At 42.4% G+C, this 24,863-nt stretch overlaps 1 protein-coding gene across 1 annotated transcript in view; it reads left to right on the plus strand.

The window, feature by feature from the left end:
• CNGB1 (cyclic nucleotide gated channel subunit beta 1) overlaps window positions 1-24,863 on the plus strand; it is a 38,536-nt gene that overhangs the window by 7,491 nt on the left and 6,182 nt on the right. Inside the window, exons 3-14 of the mRNA XM_029911784.1 lie at window positions 8,806-8,904; window positions 13,026-13,183; window positions 14,357-14,527; window positions 15,496-15,704; window positions 16,353-16,403; window positions 17,196-17,282; window positions 19,336-19,400; window positions 20,289-20,411; window positions 21,107-21,248; window positions 21,636-21,795; window positions 23,428-23,525; window positions 23,614-23,697. Of these exons, the coding sequence (XP_029767644.1) occupies window positions 8,806-8,904; window positions 13,026-13,183; window positions 14,357-14,527; window positions 15,496-15,704; window positions 16,353-16,403; window positions 17,196-17,282; window positions 19,336-19,400; window positions 20,289-20,411; window positions 21,107-21,248; window positions 21,636-21,795; window positions 23,428-23,525; window positions 23,614-23,697 (1,447 nt within the window). The remainder of the gene's footprint in view (window positions 1-8,805; window positions 8,905-13,025; window positions 13,184-14,356; window positions 14,528-15,495; window positions 15,705-16,352; window positions 16,404-17,195; window positions 17,283-19,335; window positions 19,401-20,288; window positions 20,412-21,106; window positions 21,249-21,635; window positions 21,796-23,427; window positions 23,526-23,613; window positions 23,698-24,863) is intronic.

A 24,863-nucleotide genomic window follows, 5' to 3' on the forward strand; every position in this document is an offset into this window, starting at 1 on the left:
ACATATGCATCTGTGTCCTGGAGTAGTCTTGTTTAGCATGTGCACACTAGAACCTTCGTTGCAATTTTTCTCTGTATAGCCCTTTCAACCATAGCAAGATACCTCATTGTGATGCTGACACCTAGTAGACACAGGAGGAACAGACAGTAAAGATCGCTGTCCTGGATTGGTGAATCCCATATAACTACTGCCTAGCTAATGATCATTCCTTATCAATGGTGTCTGTCAGTGAGGTGAGAAAAATAACTTTTAAATCCACAGTGTGCATATAGTTTGGAGCATTTCAAGCTGCCTGCTATTTGAGTATTTATTAAAGGAGCAGACAGTATACTCGCAGAGTGTGTTATATCTTGTTTGTGTGATGTTTTTAGTTCAACCTTCTTAAGATGACCACTAGAGGTCCTGTGCCTATACTAAGATTCTAAGATGCAGTAAATCATCTTCTATTGAACCTTTCATAGGCACAATATCACCCATTTTTGGAGGGGAAAAATATACATCTAATTCATTTTAATAGAGGGAAAAATCTACTAGAAGTGTTTTGCAGTCAACAATTTGCGGGTCATGCACTGGGAAGAAAGCATCATAAAACCATATTTCAGTTGTGCTGCAACATTTTTGAGGCCTCATTCAAGATTCCCAGGTCTCTTTTTTAGTCTTTCAGGAGTCCTTCGCTAGTTTCTCTGAGGGGTAATAGATGTTCTAGTGTAAGGAGTCTTGTATGAGTCAACAGTTATTTGCCTACAGGCATGAGGAAGTTCATCTTAGCACTGGCTTGCTTGGTGTCTCTTGAAAAATTATGTGTGTCAGGATAATTCTTGTCACTGCAGTAAATAATGTCTTTTTTCTTGATAAGTGGTCTTGGATCAAACAGTATAGATTGCTTACTAGTCCCTGGCTACTTTATAACTATTTGGTTGCTTTGGTTGAAATCAAGTGGTGTAACTTCCACACTGATCAATAACCTGTTTTTCCATGATCTTTGTCCATTTGTCTCATTTCTTTGTCATCTGATGACTAAGATGGACTTGGGGTGACATAATTTTGTCATACATGGTTTAGATCTATAATATCATGCTGAATGATTCACAGTTTGTTTAATGAGTGTCTTGGATACAGATTCTCCATGAGTCACACCATTCCTTTTCTTTGTGACCACAATGAGTTGTGTACTGTCATATAAAATTAAAATTCCCTGTAAACCGATGGAAGTTTTGAACTTGAAATGAGTGTCAGTTGTTTGGTGTGATTTTCACAGAATCATAGACTATCAGGGTTGGAAGGAACCTCAGGAGGTCATCTAGTCCCACCCCCTGCTCAAAGCAGGACCAATCCCCAGCTAAATCATCCCAGCCAGGGCTTTGTCAAGCCTGACCTTAAAACCCTCCAAGGAAGGAGATTCCACCACCTCCCTAGGGAACCCATCCCAGTGCTTCATTTTGTCATGAATGTCAAAGTGCACAAATACTTTTCTAGCATAGACCCAGTAGCTGACTGCTGCTGCTATTAAATATTCATATCCATTGCATATTGAGCATGGTTTGATGAAGATGAATGAATAATGGCCAGTGGCTACTGAGTTATAAAAGTAGAACTGGTTGAAAAACAAACAAACAACAATGAAAATGTTCCCAAATCTCCCTACTCGTTTTAAACCAACAGTGAGATCCTTCAAGGTGTTTAGTACCTTCCAACAGAGGATTTCAAAGCACTTTGCAGATATTAATGAATCAAACTCATAACAACCCTATGAGATATGGTGGTATTGTTCTCCATGTTACATGTGAGGGGGAAACTGAGGTACATCAAAGTTAAATGACTTGTTCAAGGTCAGAAAGAAAGGATGTGGCATAACTGGGAACAGAACTTGGATTCTAAAGAGTTCCTGTACTTTGGTGAAGAGACCAGTACAAATATCTAGATGTACAGATAAATAGGCAGAACCAAGATCCCCGGACTTTGATCTTGATACAGTTTTATTTTCCTTGCTTCCTTCCCATTGTCAATGTTCCCAGTTGGCTGATGCACTAAAACACAGTCCGTTAATGCACTGAGCAAGCAAAATGCACATTTTGTTTGATCTGAGAGTGATTAAAAAAATCAGTGAAATTCATCCTTCACGGAGTATTTGAGCTGTTTGAGTAATCATAAGTCTTATTCTTTGATGCTCCCTCTCTCTGCTTGAGCCTGTCTCATAACCAGTTCACGCAGCTTCTTAAAGGCAATCATCTCACTGATATTTGACACAGTTTAATAAAAATACTTTTGAGGCTAAGTGTGAAAAATCTTCTATCTCTCTCTAAAAACCCAAAATGCTTCTCATGAATGAGTAAAATAGGACACAGATAGAACTGTATTCATTCTTTCTCTGTCACAGGATCCTACATATGTCCCAGTAGCACGTTTTATATTTATTTATATTAGGGTTTGTCAAGCAATTAAAAAAATTAATCGTGATTAATCGCGCTGTTAAACAATAGAATACCATTTATTTAAATATTTTTGGATGTTTACTACATTTTCAAATATATCGATTTCAATTACAACACAGAATACAAAGTGTACAGTGCTCACTTTATATTTATTTGTGATTACAAATATTTGCACTGTAAAAAACAAAACAAAAAAAATATTTTTCAATTCACCTCATACAAGTACTGTAGTGCAATCTCTTGATCATGAAACTTGAACTTACAAATGTAGAATTATGTACAAAAAATCTGTATTCAAAAATAAAACAATGTAAAACTTTAGAGCCTACAAGTCCACTCAGTCCTACTTCTTGGTCAGCCACTTAGACAAACTAGGTTGGTTACAATTTGCAGGAGATAATGCTGCCTTCTTCTTGTTTACAATGTCATCTGAAAGTGAGAACAGGCATTGTCATGGCACTGTTGTAGCTGGTGTTGCAAGATATTTACGTGCCAGATGCGCTAAAGATTCATATGTCCCTTCATGCTTCAACCACCATTCCAGAGGACATGCGTCCATGCTGATGATGGGTTCTGCTTGATAACGATCCAAAGCAGTGCAGACTGACACATGTTCATTTTCATCATCTGAGTCAGATGCCACCAGCAGAAGGTTGATTTTCTTTTTTGGTGGTTCGGGTTCTGTAGTTTCCGCATTGGAGTGTTGCTTTTTTAAAACTTCTAAAATCATGCTCCATACCTCGTCCCTCTCAGATTTTGGATGGCACTTCAGATTCTTAAACCTTGGGTTGCGTGCTATAGCTAGTTTTAGAAATCTCACATCGGTACCTTCTTTGTGTTTTGTCAAATCTGCAGTGAAAGTGTTCTTAAAACAAACATGTGCTGGGTCATCGTCCTGGACTACCATAACACAAAATATATGGTAGAATTAGGGTAAAACAGAGCAGGGGGCATACAATTCTTCCCCAAGGACTTCAGTCACAAATTTAATTCATACTTTTTTTTTTAACAAGCGTCATCAGCATGGAGTCATGTCCTCTGGAATGGTGGCCGAAGCATGAAGGGGCATACGAATGTTTAGCATATCTGACACCTAAATACCTTGCAGCGCCGGCTACAAAAGTGCCATGCGAATGCCTGTTGTCACTTTCAGGTGACCTTGTAAATAAAACGTAGTCTCCCGTCAACGTAAAGAAACTTGTTTGTCTTAGCGATTGGCAGAATAAGAAGTAGGACTGAATGGACTTGTAGGCTCTAAATTTTTATACTGTTTTGTTTTTGAATGCAGTTATGTAACCAAAATAAATCTGCATTTGTAAGTTACACTTTCACGATAAAGAGATTGCACTTCAGTACTTGTATGAGGTGAATTGAAAAATACTATTTCTTTTGTTTATCATTTTTACAGTGCATATATCTGTAATAAAAATAATATAAAGTGAGCACTGTACACTTTGTATTCTGTGTTGTAATTGAAATCAATATTGAAAGTGTAGAAAAACATCAAAAATATTTAATACATTTTAATTGGTATTCTATTGTTATAAGTGCAATTAATTGCAATTACTTTTTTAATCATGATTAATGTTTTGAGTTAATCACGTGAGTTAACTGCGATTAATTGACAGCCCTAATTTATATACTTAATAGAGGAAGCTGGTCTTGTGGTTAAGGCACTGGATAGGGACTCAGTAGATGTGGGTTAAGTTTCCAGCTGCCATAGATATGAGCAAATCATTTACTCATTCCGTGCCTCAGTTTCCCATCTATAAAAGAGGGCTAACAGTACTTCCTTTGTCTTTCTTGTCTATTTCGCTTGTAAGCTCTTCCGGGCAGGGACTGTCTCCCGTTCCGTTTGTAGCATTCTGTGCCTAGCACACCAGAGCTGTTTGATCTTGGTTAGAGCTTTCATTGCTACAGTAATACAATGATCTATTTGTAAGGTACCTATCATAAGCATCCAAGCACAGTGCAACAAAACACACAAATTTTTACAATAGTAAAGCTAAATTTAAAAAAATCACGTTCAAGTATACAGTCAAAACGAGCCAAAGGATCTGCCACCAGGACAAACCTGGTAGCTTGTAGGCATACCACACTAGAACTAGGTAATCTTTGGCCACTCACCCTGATACTTTAACTAGATCATTTTCTGCTAGTCATTTTTTCTTTTCAAAATTCAGGGCATTATCTCTGACCCTGCTGAAACTCTGGTTCATGCTTTTGCTCTATTGCCACTGAAGCATTGCATTCATTTCTGTCTCGGTTTCCCTGCCTTGTCAGGTTTTCCAAGACAGTCTTTTCAGAACACTGCAAAATGCATGACGCCTCCCTTTCCCCTGCCCAAGAGCTCACATTTCTCATGTGGTGTCTTTATTTAGGCAATTACTTTAGCTACCTGTGAACTTGAAGATGCAATTTAAATTTGTATTACTTGTATTCAAAATCCTTCATACTTCAGTTCCTTCAAATTTGTGCAATGGGGTTTGTGCATATCTTCTTGGCTGTGCATCACACTCTGTGTTTTAAAAATCTTCTTTTCCTTTAGCTATTTTTAGATTCATGGCTGCAAGTCTCTGTTGGGTTTGGTTTTCATCTTGTACAGCACTGTGAACGCTACTTTATAAGTCAATAAGTGACAATATTCTACAATTATTTAGCTAGCTCAAATAGGTACTAATAAGCATATTTATCGTTAAAGTGGAAAAGTCTGCAGAATTCCGTATCTATAGTACAGACGTTGGAATTTATGCCTGAGCTTGTACTGTTGATTATTTATTTAATCTCTTTCATGCGTAACTTTTACTTCATGTAAACACACTCCTATTAAATAGCTATGCCATCTTAGCCATAGAGGACCTGTTCCAAGGCCCATTTAAATCAGTGGATTTTAATGGACTTTGAATCTAGTCTTGCCAGCCCAGGTTTGACCTTTGCTATAGAGATATAATGCATATTGACTTCTTTTGAAGGTGCAGCCGTAGTGTATTTAAGGGCAAAATTAGCTCACAGAGTCTTGCAGAGAAGGGCAACAAAAATGATTAGTGATATGGACCTCTGATAAGGAGAAATTATAAAGACTGAGACTGTTCAGTTTAGAAAAGAGACAACTGGGGGGGATATGAAGAGGTCTATAAAATCATGAATGGTGTGAAGGTAGTGAATAGGGAAGTGTTATTTACCCTTTCACATAACTCAAGAACTAAGAGTCACCTTATGAAATTAACAGGCAGCAGATTTAAAACAAACAAAAGGAAGAAGTTCTTTACACAACGCACAGCCAACGCATGGGACTCTTTGCTATGGGATGCTATGGTTAAGCACCGGAATAAATTGCCTAGAGAGGTTGTGGAATATCCATCATTGGAGATTTTTAAGAGCAGGTTAGACACATGCCTGTCAGGGATGGTCTAGATAATACTTAGTCCTGCCATGAGTGCAGGGGACTGGACTAGATGACCTCTCGAGGTCCCTTCCAGTTCTATGATTCTATATTGTGAAGGCCAAAAGTATAACTGGGTTCAAAAAAGAATTAGATAAGTTCATGGAGGATAGGTCCATCGATGGCTATTAGCCAGGATGGTCAAGGATGGAACCCCATGCTCCGGGTCTCCCCAAACCTGCAACTGCCAGAAGCTGGGACTGGATGACACAGAATGGATCACTTGAGATTGCCCTGTTCTGTTCATTCTCTCTGAAGTATCTGGCACTGGCCACTGTCAGAGACAGGAAACTGGGCCAGGTGGACCATTGGTGGTCTGACCCAGTCTGGTTGTTTGTATGTTCTAATGGGAGTATCACACAGAGATTCAGTACTTTCTCAGGCAATTAAGAAACTGAGGCCTGTTAGGAAAATATTAACTTCCTCAACCCACATGGATATCTTCAAGGTATTTAGTAGTGATACCCCAGGTTCCCACAGAACCCCTCCCCCACAAGTGTTTAAAATCAGCTGAACTTTAAATTCCTTTCTTGGTAGGTTGTAACATCTGCCAGGAAAGTAGATGAGTTGCAGCCACAGCAGACTACCAAAGCCTTTTCTCTGAGTCCCCAGACATTCAGAATTGCTAGAGGACAGATCTCTCTTTCTTATCTTCCCAAGGGCATTAGTGTTAATTTGAAAATAAATTTAGAGGCATTCTTCCCAAACGTCACATGACACAAAAAGACAGATTGCATATTCTGGAGGATGTGAAGGATGACTTTAAAGTGTGTCAGGTAAGAGGCTTTAAGGAAATGAAAAGAGGGGGTTGTACTTTTTCAACAAAGCAGGAAGTTTGCTTTTCCGTAAAGAGTGACTGTTACTTTCAAAAATACATTTGACCAACTCTGCAAACCAGTGTATGAGGACTACTGTTTTATAATATTTGCATTCTTGTAAACATGTGGGCTTGAATAATAAAGGACATATGCAGTTAGTGAAAATATGTTGGAGTCTCTTGCTAATTCGTTTTTTGACTGCAAGGCATCTTTATACAATGAGGAGGCCAGCGACGACTCACGTGAGTTGTTTGGGTACCAAGTCACTGGAATGTCTTGTATCTAAAATTTAAGTCCAGTACGGTGCAGTGAGGTTTCAGATCTCTGTTCGGTGAATTAGCTGTTTAGAACTATCAGCTGCATGAGGCATGATATCATAAAACCCGTGCAAAACACGGAGTATTGTTGGTTTTACCTCTAAGTCTGTTGAAATCAGCTGAGGGCAGAATTTGGTTCTTGATTTCCTATAATCGATTGTGTGTGTTTGTTTTTGGTCTGGCAAGCAGAGTGGCTCCAAACAAATGTGTGGGATTCACTGAGGCTCCCCCAGACTGACCTTTGACCAAGGCTAACCAAGGAGGGAGTTTCTCATATATTGTGGTGACCTGACTTAGAGGGTTTGTAGAGATACTGCTTAGCCATTCATTATGACCCATAACTAATTTGTGGGTTATCTATTTCCCCACATAATCACATTTCTCACATGTGCAAGTGAACCCTGTACGCGTTTAGGATGTCCAACAACCTCCTCCCAGGTTGCAATGTTAATGTTCAGGCTGCAGCTGTTGGTGCAAAAGACTCTTACATACAGCAGCCCTTAGTCTCAGAGACTAAGGGCAGGTCTTCACTACCCGCCAGATTGGCGGTTAGTGATTGATCTATTGGGGATCGGTAGACGCGATAAATCGATCCCCGATCGCTCTGCCGTCGACTCCAGAACTCCACCACTGCCGAGAGGCGGAACTGGAGTCGACAGGGGAGTGGCGGCAGTCAACCCCGCGCTGTGAGGACGCGAGGTAAGTCGAACTAAGATACGTCGACTTCAGCTGCTATTCTCGTAGCTGAAGTTGCGTATCTTAGATCGATCCCCCCCCCCAGTGTAGACCAGGGCTAAGTATGTTAAACACCTGTATGATGACTACGTCTTCCTCTTGCATAAGAAGCAAAAATCCCCAAGACTGCTCCTGAACCTCAGTTTCCGACATGGTAGTGCAGTGCACTATTGACTGATACACTGAGACATAATAAAATAAAATAAAATGAGTATGATAATTATTATTTATTGTTTACATTAAATAGCGCCCCAGTAGCAATCTGGGCCCCATAGTGCTAAGTGCATTCTGTAGCTGGGATACAAGAGACAAGAACAGATTTAAAATGTTTATTAAAGCTAATGTTAAAATGATCTAATACACAGGTTAAGGAAAGAGTGTCTATACCTCTAGGTATAATGCTTAAATTATCCAAAAGTACAAAGTTTGGTTTAAAAATCATACAATAAATATAGTACATAATCTACAATATCCCCAATTTAGGTTAATCAATGTAATGATACAGTTTAGATATTAGCTTCCAAATATTTGGATAAATCACTCATAAAAGGTTATACTAAGCGTAGCTTGTGGAAAGCAAATATAGCAATGAGTGTAGATTGTCCCTCAGTAATGGAGAATTTAGGGGCGGTTGTCCCTCAGTAAATACAATCCCTCAGAGAAGTATTTCAGTTACTTTCCCGACTTTGCTTCTCAACGGCACTCCGGCTCATCTCTCCTGGTATTGCCGATGTCCGGTGATGTGTTCTAAATAGCTGTCCCTCGACCACTTGATGGCGTCCTATACCACGCGTTGCCGAGATACAGCAGACAATATTAAAGCTCTCTCTGAAGTTCTGTTATTTTACATAGTAAATTACTCTGATTTGGTTTAACATTTTTAAACCTTACGTGGAGGCTTGTGTGGAGTGAGTGAGTGTGTGTGTGAGTGTGTGAGTGTGTGTGTGTGAGTGTGTGAGTGTGTGAGTGTGTGAGTGTGTGTGTGTGTGTGTACGAAGGGCAAAGAACATTTTCTATCTTATTGTTTTTGTTCCTGATGCCATTTACTCATCTTTCTTTAGGAGGAAGCTACGCTCCCAGGAGGACAGCATAGAGGATGCATCCCCAGTTGAGTCTCCAGTCAGAGCCTCACCTGGCCAGTCCAACCTACAGAGAAAAAAGTGAGTGGGGTGTACTGCTAGAACGAGAAGCCCAGATTCATGAATCAGTGTAGTTATTAAGATTTCATATTTTGGTGCATAGATACAAAGGTGACTGGCACCTTAGAAATACCTAAGATACAACAGAGAAATGGATAGATGGATGGATATCTAGCACTGATGAGTAAGATGTTTCAGCGCAGTGAGTAAGGAAATATACTGTTACCAAAGTTGAAACTGTTCCTGTCATTCTTCATGCACTGCGATGAAAAATGTTCTCCTAGATTTTGCTGGCCTAGAACTTTTGCATCGAAAACCATAGACTGTATAAGTAGTGAAAGGATAATCTAATTTTGAATCAAAGATTTGAGAACTCATTTAAAAGCTGCATTTAATATCTGTTCTATTTTCTAATACAGATTCATATTAAAGGAAGATTTAAAAAAATACCATTGCCAAGTGCTGCCAGATTTGTAGACATCACTGAAAGATCTGGCTTAGCTTGCAGAGAAGATGGCTGCATTTTTAATTTGAACAGTATTACAGAAATGCGGTGCTGCCAACTTGTATTCGTTGTTCAGAAACATCTTGTTTCTCCTTTCTGGAATGAGAGGGCATTTTACATCATGTGTACTCAGTCCTGGACTTCTTTACGGTGTTCCACTAATGCAACAGTCCTGAGAGGAACCTCTCCCATTGAGTGCTTGTCTTTATTAAAAAATTGGATCATGCGAGTCCATGGCCTTGAGGAGTCGCTTGAACTAACACAATGTTCAACATGATTTAGCAATCCACGTAGACAGAAATTGTTGTGTCAGCTGATCATGAATAAACCCTATTAGAACCCTAGCGTTCACAACACCCAGTTGACATGCAGCTAAACATGACTTGTCGCTGTCTACACTGAGGTTAAACATGACTTTGCAATCATGTTAGTTAACACAACCCAACTTTAACCTGACCTATTTTTTTAGTCAAGACAAGCTGTGGGAGACTGAAAGGGGAATTCACAGCTTACATGTTCATAGGCTTCCCCTACCTGTCCATAGGCTTCCCCTACAGCTCCATCCAGTGGTTCTCAACCAAAGCCCTCTCCTGGTATGACAGAGCATGGCGAGTGATGGCAGAAAGTAGCGTGTGTTCTTAATAATTACCAAGTCGTTTCTAGCACTGTCTGCCCTTTGAAGCAAACGTACTGTATGACCTTGTGACACTGTAAGCACCTAGAGGATAATACAGTGATAAATAATAGCCAACATGATTTGTCAAGAACAAATCATGCCAAAACAACCTAATTTCCTTCTTTGACAGGGTTACTGGCTTAGCAGATAGGGGGAAAGCAGGATATGTGATGTACCTCGATTTTAGTAAGGCTTTTGACGCAGTCCCACATGACATTCTCATAAGCAAACTAGGGAAATGTGGCCTAGATGAAATTATTATAAGGTGGGTACAACTGGTTCAAAGACCGTACCCAAAGAGTAGTTATCAATGGTTTACTGTCAAACTGGGAGGATGTATCTAGTGGGGTCACACCAGCGTCTGTTCTGGGTCCGATACTAGTCAGTTTTTTCATCAGTGACTTGGATAAGAGAGTGGAGAGTGTTCTTATAAAAATTGCAGATGACGTCAAGCTGGGAGGGATTGCAAACACTTTGGAGGACAGTACTAGAATTCAAAATGACCTTGATAAATTGGAGAATTTGTCTGAAATCAACAAGATGAAATTCAATAAAAACAAATGCACAGTATTACATTTAGGAAGGAAAAATCAAAGGCAAAATACAAAATGGGGATTAACCAGGGTGGATTGTTTCAAATCAAAGCAATTTAAATAACTGATTTTAATCATGATTTAAATCAGCAAGCAGGAAACCTTGATTTAAATCTCTGATTTTAATATGTTTTGCATTTGTACTTTTTAGTTATTTTCCTTAAGAAAGGTGGATTCTCATTGGTTGGTAACAATAAAAAAAAGTTGATTGGCACCTAAATACACTCCTTTCACTAAATTTGGTGCTTCTTTTTGCAAACCAGGAGAATACACTATTTCCATATACATTTATTTAAGCAGTTATATAGCTGAACTTACGTTTATTCCGGGTCTTATTTTTTACATTTTTTATTATGTTAGAAAATGGTGAATAATGCATTTCTTATTTACTAAATGAATAATTTTGTACTTGTGATTTGTGTGAAGCTCTATTTGGATGGGAATTTGAATGCAATTAAAAATGCAAAAAACCTAGCATTTTAAAGTTGTTTTTAATTAGTTAAATAAAACTACCTTAACAGTGCAGCATACGTAAGAAAAAAGTTTATCAAAACATGTTTTGCATTTAAAACTGATTTATTTAACAAAGGAAATATTATCAGTAGTTAGTGAATTGAACTGATTGTGTCTTGTCTCTGTTGTCATTTAAGATTTTAGAACTAGTCGGTCTCATCCTCTCACACCTATTTTTTATTCAAAGATTAGAAGAGGAAAACAAGCTTTCCTGTTTTTCTCAACTTCCTATTGGTTTTAAACTTTGAATGAATGATCATTGAATTGGACTAGTTAAATAAACTGAAATGAAGAAAATATTCTCTCTCCCCTGCAGAAGAGGCTACTGCTGTCAAACGCTGGTTTAGCACGTCAACAAACCCTGGCTCGAGGTGCTTAGCCAGTGGCTTCCATCAGTTCAGTGGCTGGACTTTCTTTAAAACTTTGGCAGTAAACATATACTGCGTAATTAAAAAAAAAGTTAAATTATTTCAATAGATTAGAGTAAGTTTAGGGCTAACATAGGTTGTCATAATTTCAAATTTAAGTTAAAAAAACCCCTCTATTTTATTAAAATAAAATCTGATTTAAATAAAAAAATCAGATTTTTAAAAAAGAATCATCAACTTTTATCCATCTTGGGAATAACTGGCTTGGCAATAATACTACAGAAAAAGATCCAGGGGTTATAATGGATCACAAATTGAATATGAGCCAACAATGTGATTCAGTTGCAAGAAAGGCTAGCAGCAGCGTATTGTATGTACGACACAAGAGGTAATTGTTCCGCTGTGCTTGGCACCGGTAAGGCCTCAGCTGGAGTACTGTGGTCAATTTTGTGCCTGTGCCACATTTTAAGAAAGATGTAGGCAAACTGGAGAGAGTTCAGAGAAGAGCAACACAAATGTTAAAAGATTTAGAAAATGTGATCCATGAGGAAAGAGTAAAACCTGGGCATGTTTAGTCTTGAGAAAAGAAGACTGAGGGGGGACCCGATAAGTCTTCAAATACCTTAGGGGCTGTTACAAAGAGGATGGTGATCAATTGTTCTCCATGTCCATGGAAAGTAGTTACAAGAAGTAACCAGCTTAATCTGCAGCAAGGGAGATTTAGGTTAGGTATTAGGAAAAACTTTCTAACTGTTACTCTAGTTAAGTAAAAACAACAAGGAGTCCGGTGGCACCTTAAAGACTAACAGATTTATTTGGGCATAAGCTTTCGTGGGTAAAAAACCTCACTTCTTCAGATGCATGGAGGGAAAGTTACAGATGCAGGCATTATATACTGAGACATGAAGAGAAGGGAGTTACCTCACAAGTGGAGAACCGGTGTTGACAGGGCCAATTCGCTCAGGGTGGCTGTAGTCCACTCCCAATAATAGATGAGGAGGTGTCAATTCCAGGAGAGGCAAAGCTGCTTTTGTATTGAGCCAGTCACTCCCAGTCCCTATTCAAACCCAGATTAATGGTGTTAAATTTGCAAATGAATTTTAGTTCTGCTGTTTCTCTTTGAAGTCTAGTTAAGTAGTAGAACGGGTTACCACTACTTAGGTTGTGGAATCCCCATCACTGGAGGATTTTAAGAAGAGGTTAGACAAATACCTGTCACGGATGGTCTAAGGTATACTTGATCCTGCCTCAGCATGGGGAGACAATGACCTCTCGAGGTCCCTTCCAGCTGTATGTTTCTATGATTCTCTGACTGACTGTAATCCATGAGACTGAATTTACTTTAGTTGTCACACTTGACCGTGTACAGTTATGCAATAGCCACATGGACAGGGTTGAATTCTAACTAAGGATCCTACGGGTGAAAAAAAAGGGCTGTCCCCTGCTTTTATTTTACATTAGTAAATTCTCCAATGGTTTTTCTGCAGCTTGCCAGAGCGAGCAGGTTCAGCAACCAGCCAGAACAGTTTGACAATCAATGACCGGCTGCAGGAGCTGGTGAGGCTCTTTAAAGACAGGACTGAGAAAGTGAAAGAGAAACTGATTGACCCAGATACTACCTCTGATGATGAGACCCCTGTGGCATGTGAGTTACAGCTGGGTTTGGGACCTCTCAGTAGACCGGGAATACTGAGCAAGAGGCAGAAGTTACTGAGCCGGAGAAACTGGTTTCGTAAAGCCCAAGCAATAAAAATGATGATATGGTTTTGTAACCTGGAAACTTAGCAACTGACCTGTCTTCCATGAATAGATAAACGGTACATAAAAGGAGACAGAATTGTTGAGTAGAAGTGTGTGGAAATGATGGTTCAGTGGATATAAGTAGCCCCTTAGAGCGGTGTTGTAAGATCCTCAGTGAAATGATTGGTGGTTTTTCCCTATGCAAAAAATGCACATTGCAAACAAACAAAAAACACCGCTCCAGATGACGTGGCATAATTAGCAATCGTTACCCAATAAAGAGGGAGGGAGGATGGTCTTCTGTTTAAGGCAAAGGGCTGGACTTAAAGAGAGCTGGGTTCTATTCCTTACGCTGCTACAGACTTGTGTGACCTTGGGCAATTCAGGTTAATCTCTTTGTTCCTCAGTTGTTTCATCTGTAAAATGGAGTAATAATACTTCCGTACCGCAGCAGAGTGTTGTGAGGGTAAATATACCAATAGTTTGCCAGTGCTTTGAAATTTACAGCTGTATAAGTGCAGAATATAATATTATGATTATGAAAGACACAGGAGTAAGCTGGCATGAAGGCTGAGCTGCTTCTTTGGCCTGGTCTACACCGGGGGGGATCGATCTAAGTTACGCAACTTCAGCTATGTGAATAACGTAGCTGAAGTCGACGTACTTAGATCGACTTACCATGGTGTCTTCACTGCGGTGAGTCGACTGCTGCCGCTCCCCCGTCGACTCCGCCTGCGCCTCTCGCAGCGGTGGAGTACAGGAGTCAACGGGAGAGCACTCGGGGATCGATTTATCGTGTCTAGACTAGACGCGCTAAATCGATCCCCGCTGGATCGATTGCTGCTCGCCGATCCGGCGGGTAGTGTAGACATACCCTTAGTCTTTGAGAGAGGCTGGTCTGTGAAGAGAACGTGAAAGTCATGAACATTAACAAAGCTCTTAGCTAGGAATGCAGACTGGCCTTTCATGAAGAGGTTATGTTAATAAGAGAAAAGTTTAAAGACCAGGGACAAACATGAGAACTTCAGCCTGTCAGAGAAGTTCGCGCTGCTTTCAATAATTCTATGACTTTTCATAGCCCCTTCCAAGAAAACCTCTCCAGAACCACCGCCGCCACCAGAAGAAAAAGAGACAGCAGCTGAAGTGGAGGCACATTACTGTGAGATGCTCTGCTGCAAATTCAGATGCCGCCCCTGGCCAAGCCGTGTGAAAAAGTACCGGTTCCCAAGCAGCATCGACCCTCTCAACAGTAAGTAATTGAAAAATACTATTGGTTGAGATAATGCTGTTGCTCCATTTATGAGAAAGGGAAGATAAAAGTAGAGATGGCATGGAAAGAAAGCAGGAGAGGAGGAGAAAGAAATGGGAGAATTGGGAGTGTGGCAAGGACACCAGGGAAGGAAGAAAGGAATGATTTAGACCCTGTCTGATTGAATTTTTTTCATTTGGAAGAGCAGAAGGAAGTGATAAATTCCATTAGGGATCATAGCTAGCCTCAGTTGTTGCCCCAAAGCTGGTGAGGGTGGCAATGCACCAGTGGTTTTTGGCCATTTTATCTGACAGACTTTGTCGGACTGCTCTGAAAATCTCCTGAAAACCCAGTTCCTTCTCCACCAGCTACTCACTCTTCTTAACCACCTGGCTCATCTCTAAGGGTACGTTTACACTTACATCCGGGTCCGGATGTAAGCAATCGATGTTCTGAGTTCGATTTATCGCGTCTGGTTAAGATGCGATAAATCGATCCCGGATTGATCCCGGAAGTGCCCCGGATCGATCCCGGAAGTGCTCGCCATCGACACCGGTACTCCAGCTCGGCGAGCGGAGTACGCAGCATCGACGGGGGAGCCTTCCTGCCGCGTCTGGACCGCGGTAAGTTCGGACTAAGGTACTTCGAATTCAGCTACGTTATTAACGTAGCTGAATTTGCGTACCTTAGTCCGAAGTGGGGGGGTTAGTGTAGACCAGGCCTAAAAGTCAACTCTCTCCAAAAGCCAGCAGCTAGTGCAGTGTAGTTGCAAAAGAAATAAATAAAGTGGATATGTCGTAGAAGCAGAGCAAAGACAGTCTGATATAAGTGCTTGGAATGTAGGAAGTTCTGTTCCCTTTAATTTTTAGTACCTAATTCATTCATCCTTACAGTCAACCCTATGGATAATATGCGGCTATTCTCTGTCAACTGCTCACTAATTTTGATCTGTGCTTCCCTCTGCTTAGATTTGATGTACGTGCTGTGGCTTTTCTTTGTTGTTCTGGCCTGGAATTGGAACTGCTGGCTGATTCCAGTACGCTGGGCCTTTCCATACCAAATGCCTGAAAACCTCCATTGGTGGCTACTTGTAGACTATCTCTGCGACCTCATCTATTTTCTGGACATCACTGTCGTTCAGGTCCGCCTGCAGTTTGTCCAAGGAGGAGACATAATTGTAAGTGGCGGCTAGTAGCGGTTCCCTCACAAGGCAAAATTTCAAACGGGACTTTGGCTTGCTTTGGGTACCTCCTGCTATAATACTTGAAGTCCGTAGAAAGTTTTTTTTTGGCAAATGTTGGAAGATAAGAACATAGAGCAAAAAGGCAGCTCTCCCGCTGCGTCCCTTATTTACTTCATGGGCCCTGAGTGAATTTTTTACCCACAGAGCACACCGTGAAATGTTCACTGTGCAGAGGAGAAGCTATGTAAGAGGCTTTTGGAACGACAATTTACTCAATGTCCTAAGGAGAATGTCCTCGCAGCTAAGCGAGGTTGTTCCTCAATACCCCCACCCCCCTTTTATCAAGCCATGTCTCCTTGTTTTCCTTATACAGAAAATCTACCATGTTCACTGTGGCGAGGTCATGGCAGTATTTATACTATGGTGGGGAGAAGATGTCATTTCCCTCCTCCCCTCTTTCCCATCCCAATCCCTTTCCCGCATAATTAGGTCTCTTCTGCTCCCCTCTGCTATATAATAGGAAGGAAGCATATGGTGATGCTGTGTAGGTGCCTCCTCTCTGCCTTTTCAGTCAGGTGCAGGTCAGTAAACCTCACCGCCAACCAGTGATGATGTTTCCCTCTGTTTCCTGTTCTCGTCTAGACTGATAAAAAGGCCATGCGACAGAACTACCTGAAATCCCGACGCTTCAAGGTCTGACACACCGTGTTTGATTTTTACATGTATTTATTATTATTTAAAGGACACATTACAATCATATTTTGAAATCCATTTCCTCTTGCTATTAGTCACACCTCTGAATATTAGGACCGGAATAATGTTTAAAATACGTGTAATAGTTATCTTGACAGATGTAGATCAGGTTTAGCATGGCCCTGTCTGGGTAGGAAAGGAATGGAAAGGAGGTTGGGTGTGTGTCTGGACAAGGGCTAGCCATATATAACTGGGGATCGCACTTTGATAGGTAAGTGCCAAATAGGGTGACCGGATAGCAAGTGTGAAAAAATAGGGACGGGAGTGGGGGGTAATAGGTGCCTATGTAAGAAAAAGCTCCAAAAATCAGGACTGTCCCTATAAAATTGGGACATATGGTCACCCTAGTGCCAAAGGCAGCAGTAGCCTCCTCAGAGAGGGCTAGGAAGAGGAGAGTTCGTTGGAGGGGGGCAAGAGAACATGCTGCACACAGTTAAGGGTGGTGGAGATCCTGTTTCAACGTTGGCTTCCCCAGCGCCCCAGTTATGTGTACAAATATATGGAAGTTTGTGCATAATCATGTCCGCAGAACATGAGTTTTATTTCCATTGACTTACCCTACTGCCCTCCTGGATCCCCACTTTTGATTTCAATGGAAGTTGCTTCCTAGTAAATGAGGCCAGAGTTGGGTCCCGAATACCCTTTCCTGAGTGCTGCTAGAAGCAAAAGAGCCCCATGATGGTTTCAATTTACCACCATGTTTTCTGTTGTGGTCTCACATGTGAGTTTTAGATGGACGTGTTGTGCCTTCTTCCCCTGGATTTCTTTTACTTCAAAGTTGGCGTAAATTCTCTCTTGCGGTTGCCTCGCTGTTTAAAGGTAAGTCAGGTGGTTACAAAAACAAGGGGGGAGACTGCATTTTTAGTGAATGTAACAGAATCGCGTAGTTTTTTGATGCGCTATTCCTGTCTGCCGAAGTAGATTAATTGTAGATGACAGTACAATTGCATGGGGGCAGGGAGGGGAAGAGGTTTGTCCTTTTGAAGGTATTACTAAAAGTTGCCATACATTTTAGTTGTCATTAGGAGAATCATAATTTCTTTTATTTGGGGGGATGGGTGGGGACTATAAGAGCACATACTAAGGGTCTGATCCTGTGTCTATTGAAGATAATGGAAGTTTTGCCATTGATTCCAAGGACAACCATAGGCGCTGACTCCGTGGGTGCTTTGCACCCACCGGCAGCTCCCCGCCCCCCCTCCCCCCAGCTTGCCTCTGCTCCGCTCCGCCTCCTCCCCTGAGCGCGCCGCGGCTCCACTTCTGTTTCGCGGTGGGAAGCACTGGGAAGGTGGCGCGCTCAGGGAAAAGGCGGGGCCAGGGCGGGGATTTGGGGAAGGGGTTGGGATGGGTGGGGCAGGGGCAGGAAGGGGCGGGGTGGGGTGGAGTCGCGGCGGGGCCGGGGGCGAGCACCCACCGGCGCCTGGAAAAGTTGGCGCCTATGATGACAACAGGAGTGAGTTCCATATCATATGATTATAAATTTTCCACATTGCTGTAACGGGATCTGATGTAAGCAGGGAAGAACTCTCCTGTGAGAGATTTTGAAGCAATTAAGGTTTTAAAAGAAAGTAAAAGAATGTTTTAAAAATTTGAGGACAGCTGAAAGAGTGCATATGAAAGCTACTTTCAGCTAGAACGGGGTAGGCAACCTATGGCACAGGTGCCGAAGGCGGCACGCGAGCTGATTTTCAGTGGCACTCACACTGCCCAGGTCCTGGCCACCGGTCCGGGGGGCTCTGCATTTTAATTTAATTTTAAATGAAGCTTCTTAAGCATTTTGAAACCTTATTTACTTTCCATACAACAATAGTTTAGTTACATATTATAGACTTATAGAAAGAGACCTTCTAAAATCGTTAAAATGTATGACTGGCACGCGAAACCTTAAATGAGAGTGACTAAATGAAGACTCGGCACCCCACTTCTGAAAGGTTGCCGACCCCTGAGCTAGAAGATTAGACAGCTCAATGGGCTATGGAGTCACTACATCAAATCTAAGCCATGTTAGTAGCAAGTGAAAGTCATTTCCACCTATTTTGTGGCATATATGAAATGAGACACTTGTCTCAGGATGGTCCCTAATGGACTGGCAGTAATCTGCAGGATTAGGGGAAAGGCCAAGATTTGAAAGGTTCATGGAAGATTTGAGTCTCCAGGGCTGTCAATCCAGCACCTTACCCCAACTCTAAAACATACTTAAAATTGTAAAATAAAAAAGATCAGTGATAATTAAAAGAAGCATTGGAATCTCTCATCTCGCGCCTTTTGTAGTTTTTAATACAGAACTACTCTAGGAGTACAATTGAAAGGAAAATGAGATTTTTTGGAGGATGCCTGGAGGTGAAACATAGTTTTGCTAGTTAAAGAAGTAATTCTCAACCTGGGATAAGCGTACCCCTGGGGGTACACAGAGGTCTTCCAGGAGGTACATCAACTCATCTAGACACGTGCCTAGTTTTACAACAGGCTACATAAAAAGCACTAGCGAAGTCAGTACAAACGAACATTTCATAGAGACAATGACATGTTTATACTGCTCTATATACTATACAGTGAAATGCAAGTACAATAGTTATGTTTCAATTGATTTATTTTATAATTATATGGTAAAAATGAGAAATGTAACAATTTTTCAGTACTAGTGTGGCTGTGACACTTTTGTATTATTACATCTGATTTTGTAAGCAAGTAGTTTTTAAGTGAGGTGAAACTTGGGGATAGGCAAGACAGATCAGACTGCGGAAACAGGGACAGTCATCTGGAAAGGTTGAGAGCCCCTGAATTAAAGGATTCTCATTCAACGCTATTGAAATCTAGTTACCAGCTGTGATTGATGGGAAGCTAATGCGCATTGTATCATTCTCTTTAACAGTACATGGCCTTCTTTGAGTTTAATAACCGGCTTGAAGCTATCCTGAGCAAGGCATATGTTTACAGGTGAGACAAACCACTGATACATTTGTATCTTCTTGGAGGAAGATATTTTTGGGACTGTTCTTTTATTGGAGGCGGAAGAGGTGCAATTTGGTGGAGATGCAGCAATCTCCAGCCAAACATAGTTCCTCTTTGTTCCCCATATGTGATTCAATCATAGACATTCTAGATAGAGAAAATTCTTCCTCCTCCTTATTGACTGCCACAATCGCAGTGACTTCGGCTGAGGCTGGAAATGTCTCCTGGGAGGCTGACAACACTAATAGCGCATCATGAGATGATTGGCAGACACACACCGGAATCAAACATCACCTTAGGGCCTCTGCAACCCAAAACGTATTACTTTTCCAGCGCTCCCTAGCCAAGAAGCAAGCGACTCATTTTCAGTCATTCTCAACTCTGTCTTCTGCATTGTAGCACATGGCACTGCTTCCAGGATATGTGACAGATCCACAATACGAAAGATGACAGTAGAAAAATTATCTATATTAATAATAGCCTTTAGTCATTACCCTCTTCCCAGTTGCAGCTCCATGTGATAAATGCTATCAACATTATTTGAAATGATCTTTGTTCCCAAAGCAACTAGGGGCAGAAGTGGTGGGGATAAACAGCGTAAAGCAGCAGGTGAAAATATTCTTTCCCCTACATTTTCAGAGCTGTGCAGAGCTTTAGCTGTGTGACTGGCAGGGAATCCCTTGGAATAATTAGAGTCAACTGTTCCGAAGCACTCCTTTTCTCTTCCCCTAGGGCTATAAATATCAGAGCCTGCCCTGTGTTTCCATGAATTATTTTTCACTTTTAACAATGATATTTTGGGGGATTTGAAGGTGTTTTTCATTATCGGGCACCTTGTAATCTTTCCTCTTTCATTGTTGCCTTTCTTTGCAGAGTGATAAGGACCACAGCCTATTTACTCTTCAGCTTACACGTGAACTCATGCCTGTATTACTGGGCATCATGGTACCAGGGACTGGGTTCTACCATATGGGTCTATGACGGGAAGGGAAACAGGTACTTAGTATGCGTGCCTTCTGTTTTCAAATAGGCCAATGCAGCAGAATAGGAGTGATAAAGAGACAGTCAGGATGCAGCCAAGTCTGAATTAACACAGCACTTTTGACATACGAGTCCACCTTTTAGTCAAAAGCCTACCATTTCCAGTACAGCATCAGCGCTATTTGATTTATATAGGCAGGGCTGCCTATTATTAAGGTTGCCTGACACTTCCCATTATTACACCCTCCATTGCTTATAACTTTGGTAAACGTTAACCATTTAAGTTGAAATTTTATGTGCCGTGCGTCTGCCTGAGTCTGAATGATTATAATAATTATTATTATTATGTTATGTTTCTGCCAAAATGGCCCAGCCATTACTAAGAACTAGACTGGGGAAAACATACATTGTTTTGCCATTTAAAAAAATTCTGGAGACTTTTTCTCTAAGAAGCTCTAGTGCCCCCATGTTTTCCACCTGTCCCCTAAACTTCTTTGTCTCTGTAGGTTTTCCAGGAACTTTTGCATTTAAGGGAGAGGAGAGGCTTTCACCCCCTTAGTTTTCCCCTTTTCACCACATAACCGTTCCCTCTGTAGTTTCCAAGTGGTCTCTTGCTGACTGTGTCAGAGCAGTTCTAATGGTATATAGCAGATACTGACTTTTCAGGTGAAGGAAACTGGTTGAAAAGTTGTTCGTTTTCCCCTTTATAGTTATATCCGCTGTTATTACTGGGCTGTCAAGACTCTAATTACTATTGGGGGACTGCCTGACCCCCAAACTCTGTTCGAGATACTCTTCCAGCTTCTGAACTACTTCACAGGGGTCTTTGCTTTCTCTGTCATGATCGGCCAGGTAAGGGAATAATCAATCTGTCTTCCCATCTGTATGATGCAGGCTCACCATGTTTGTTATTTTTAAGGTCACCTCTCTGAAATCATGTTTCAGTTTCCCAAAAAGTACCCGCTGGGCTTTCCAACTTCATCCATTGAAAAATCCCAACAGCATCGCTGTTCATTCTGACATTATTTTAAAGTTTGTTTTACTAATATGGAGGGGCTCCTGACCTGCTGCAGGCCAATGGTTTTATAAGTTCGAGGAGGCAGATCCTCTGTCGTGATACACAATGTATGTTCAGTCAAAGAAGCTAGTTGTTAATAGTCTTTTGGATACTTAACAACTATAAGGAATGACAAATAAACTAGTTCCTTAAATTTTGTTCTCTTCCCTCCTCCAACTCAGATGAGAGATGTAGTTGGCGCTGCTACAGCAGGACAAACTTATTATCGGAGTTGCATGGACAGTACCATTAAATACATGAATTTCTACAAAATCCCCAGATCCGTTCAGAATCGGGTCAAAACATGGTATGAATACACTTGGCATTCACAAGGCATGTTAGGTAAGAATTAGCTGTATTTAGGGTTACTGTCTTTATTAAGACTTTAAGTTCATGTCTTTCTGATATTTTAACCTTGGCCTATGAACATCAGTGGAAGTTGGCAGCTTACAACGTTTTGTGAACTGGTTATCAGTGTCAATTGCAGATGGTCTAGAGCAGCGTTTCTCAAATGCGGCCACTGTGGCCGCATGCGGCCACTGTGGCCGCATGCGGCCACCAAGGACTTCTCTTGCGGCCACAACCTCCTGGACAGTGATTGGGAGGGGAGCTAAGCACTCCCTCCCCCGGGGCCACCCAGAGGGGTTGGGCCATGCCCCCCTCTGGAAGCACAAATGCCGGAGGAGCAGACAGGTTGTGTGAGTTCCCCACCTTCCCGGGGGTGGTGGAGCTCAGGCTTCCGGCTTTAGCGCTGGGGTGGTGGGAGGCAGGCTCCAGACATGCAGCAGCAGGCTCTGGACATGGGCTCTGGCTGTGTGGTGGCAGGTTACAGCCACGGGATCCACCCCCCAGCCGCAGGGCGTGGCAGGCTCCATCCCCCGAACCCTCACCCATCCACCCTATCAGCCTTAGCCCCCACTGCCTCCCTACCCTACCATCCGACCAAGGCTTAATTTGTCCCCTGGCTTGCCAGGCCTGAGTAAGTCTGCTGTGAAAAGTGATATTTGTATGTTTGTTAATATCATATTTCACTGCCTCCCGGCTAGCTAGCAAGTCTGCTGCTGTGAAAAGTGATATTAACAAACATACAAATATCACTTTTCACAAAAGCAGACTTACTTGCTAGCAAGTCTAAAAAAAACCCAAAACCAAAAAAGCAAAAGAAACAACAACAAAAGACAAGAACATGCAAAGCACCTTATTTGTGTTTCTCTTCTGTTTAGGTCCAGTAAAGAATAGACACAATTGTCCATTATTTTTATTACTGAATCTGCAAAAAACCCGACATAAATAGATTACTATGATTTGGACGTGTATATGTGCATATTTATTTGTTTTTCCTAAAGTTAAATATTTTAGGAAAAAGCGTCATAGCGGCCACCAGCAAGAGTTGGTGGCCGCACTCTGAGGCCACCAAAAATTTGTTGTGAGAACCCCTGGTCTAGAGCAAGAGATATGTGTCATTCTGTCTAGTCTCCCTCCTCCACAGTTAATTGCACTGAGATTTTCCAATTAAACCCAAAGGGCCACTGCTGAGTTTTGGAAAGTCACTGCAGTCATTTTGCCACACCAGTGGCAGCACAGCTTTAGGGCACTAACCCTAAGGATTTTGTGGGATTTTTTTTTCCTTTCTCATTTTACTTATTTCTCTATATTTCTTCCTTGTTTTACCCTACTTCTATACTGTCCACTACACTAGTACCAGGATTCTAATTCCTAGCCTGGTAGTGAACTAGCATGATCATACAACAGCGCATTCCAAGATTGCAACTCCCAGTCTATAGATGAAGTTAGCTGAATTGAGATTGTTGGCCAAATCACAACCTCCTGTGTAGGAAAAACCTGCCGTTCCTGCTAACTCATCCCATTATGGAAAAGCACGATCTGCACTGACTTGTTACCGAGCTCCATATTGGAAAGCTAGGTACATTTCTGTAAGTAGCCAGTTCTTTGTTTTGTTTCCCCTTTTAACAGACGAATCGGAGCTGATGGTGCAGCTGCCAGACAAGATGAGGCTGGATATTGCTATTGATGTGAACTACGACATAGTCAGCAAGGTGGCGCTCTTTCAGGTACTGTCGACCTTCTTAGATTGTACATTACTTGACTCCTGAGAGGCTCCTACAAATTAAGTAATTCCACTTCCTCTTTTGGGTTCAGGGCTGTGACCGGCAGATGATTTTCGACATGTTGAAGAGGCTCCGATCTGTTGTTTACTTACCTAATGATTATGTGTGTAAGAAGGTAACAAGCATTTTCCTTACATAAATTCTCTTTAGAGACTTGGAATAAAGTGATGCTCTATGCAGTGGGGAAGAGGCAGGGCCAGAAGTGGAAGCTCGTTGCTGGAATGATATGGATTTTGTTGGCCAATGCGTTTGGCAAGGAGATACACCAGGCTAACCCAGAGATGGGACCATATTGTGGTTGACACTGCAGCCACCCAGAGGCATAAAGAGATCATAAAGGTCTCCTGGGGAATTCCCCCGGTGCAGAAGTAGCTTAAGGCTGGCTTATGCAGCTTCACACTACCCTCCTGTGCAGCCAGGGGCGGCTCCAGGCACCAGCGCAGCAAGCGCATGCCTGGGGCGGCAAGCCGCGGGGGGTGGCCTGCCGGTCGCCGTGAGGGCGGCAGTCAGGCTGCCTTCGGCGGCATGCCTGCGGGAGGTCCTCCGGTCCCGCGGTTTCGGCGGCAATTCGGCAGCGGGTACGCCGAAGGCGCGGGACCGGCGGACCTCCCGCAAGCATGCCGCCGAATCCACGTTACCAGCGGACCTCCCGCAGGCGTGCCGCCTAAAGCCGCCTGACTGCCGTGCTTGGGGCGGCAAAATACATAGAGCCGCCCCTGTGTGCAGCCTCTTGAGTAGGTGTATACTGAGAGTGTGGATCGGACCAAGAGAGTTATGTTGGGGACAAGAGTGAGTGTGGATGGAGCGCAAAGTGTTCCAGCTCTTCTGAGCTGTAGAGCAGCCCACAGGCAGTCATACCAGGCTGCTGTAAAGTGAGGCAGCCTCTTGGTTATGCCGGGAGCCACAGCAGTCCCCAGAACAGTATAGCCCCTTTGGGCCACTCCTGTCTTTCACCTCCAGTGCTGCCCTTCCTTAGGGTTACCATACGTCCGTTTTTTCCTGGACATGTCCGGCTTTTCGGCAATCAAACCCCCGTCCGGGGTGAATTGCCAAAAAGCTGCACATGTCCGGTAAAAATGCCGGCCGGGCACTTCCCCTCCCGCGGCTGCTCAGCTCCTCCCCTGACTCTTCGGCTCTGTTTAAGAGCTGAGCCGCCCGAGCGCTATGGGCTTCAGGCAGCCCCCTTGCCTCCGGACCCCAGCCGCCGGCCGGGCACTTCCCCTCCCGGGCTCCGGCGGCGCAGGGTCCGGAGGCAAAGGGGCTGCCCGAAGCCGGTAGCGC

This window comes from Terrapene carolina, unplaced genomic scaffold (assembly GCF_002925995.2).
Source record: "Terrapene carolina triunguis isolate 2854851 unplaced genomic scaffold, T_m_triunguis-2.0 Scaffold130, whole genome shotgun sequence".
Classification (NCBI taxonomy): Eukaryota; Metazoa; Chordata; order Testudines; family Emydidae; genus Terrapene; species Terrapene triunguis.